Here is a 945-nt window from a genome sequence, read left to right as displayed (position 1 = left end):
CCGTAGTACTTGATTCCTGAACATCTGAAAACAAATAATGAACTCCCACATGGCATGGGATCTTCAAGTCAAGATCCTAAGCCTAGGCCTACAAGCTAGGCCTACACTAACTATCTGAAAAGGTAACAACGTGCTCGTTACGCGTTTAGTAGGCTAGGCCTAGGCCTTATTTTATAGGCTTCTTCCTAGCCAAGGCTGAATGTCGCCTTTGGGGAATTTGCATTACCTGTCGAGAGCAAAGGTAAGTTTCCCATATATATGCCAACCATATGAATGCAAAAATTGCATTAAATAGTGATTCTGGTGAAACATCCATTTAAAACTGTAATACTTTCTTCTTTGCAATCTCACACTACGCCAGCGCTCGCAACACAACTTACGCCACATGAGTTTCATCAAATAATGCCGTATTCGACTGATATTGATCGGTCTGTTTGAATCTTTATCTATACTGTGTGTTAGTTAATTTTCTCGGCCTCTTTTAGCTTTTAGTTAAACATACAGTATTAGGCTATTTATAAGTTGTTTCTTTTTATGCCAATTTTTAGCTTACTTCATTGTCCTGTATATACTACAGGATTAAAATTTTTATTTTGATTGTCCGAAATATATCAATTTTATTTCCTTTCCATAATTCCATAAATAATTTATCTTAATATTGCAATTTTTTTTATAGATGGTACCACTTTTGACATTTGTCTTTCATTTTTAATTTTAAATTCACTTTATTTGTTGCTTTTGTTTGATATACAGGTTTGTGAATTTTATTTGCCTGTATGAATTTTTATCAATTACGTTAATTAATTTTCTCGGTTTTGTTAAACATTTTATTTCTTAATTGTGTTTCTTTATATGCCTACTTTTAAATTTACTTCATTGTCTGTAAAAATTGTTAATTTGGATGCACCACTATTATTGTTGTGTGTGCCGCCGATTTCACCGGGT

At 33.1% G+C, this 945-nt stretch overlaps 1 protein-coding gene across 1 annotated transcript in view; it reads right to left on the bottom strand.

Moving 5' to 3' along the window:
• LOC117117791 (CAAX prenyl protease 1 homolog) overlaps positions 1-408 on the bottom strand; it is an 8539-nt gene extending 8131 nt beyond the window's left edge. Inside the window, exon 1 of the mRNA XM_033262253.1 lies at positions 227-408. Within this exon, the coding sequence (XP_033118144.1) occupies positions 227-316 (90 nt within the window). The 5' untranslated portion in view covers positions 317-408. The remainder of the gene's footprint in view (positions 1-226) is intronic.
• Between the last annotated feature and the right edge of the window lie 537 nt (positions 409-945).

The sequence above is a fragment of the Anneissia japonica genome, unplaced genomic scaffold (assembly GCF_011630105.1).
Source record: "Anneissia japonica isolate Jap-2015-1 unplaced genomic scaffold, ASM1163010v1 scaffold234_len1672027_cov178, whole genome shotgun sequence".
Classification (NCBI taxonomy): Eukaryota; Metazoa; Echinodermata; class Crinoidea; order Comatulida; family Comatulidae; genus Anneissia; species Anneissia japonica.
The sequence above is the reverse complement of the archived record's forward strand: the minus strand, read 5'-3'. Positions and strand labels throughout refer to the sequence as shown.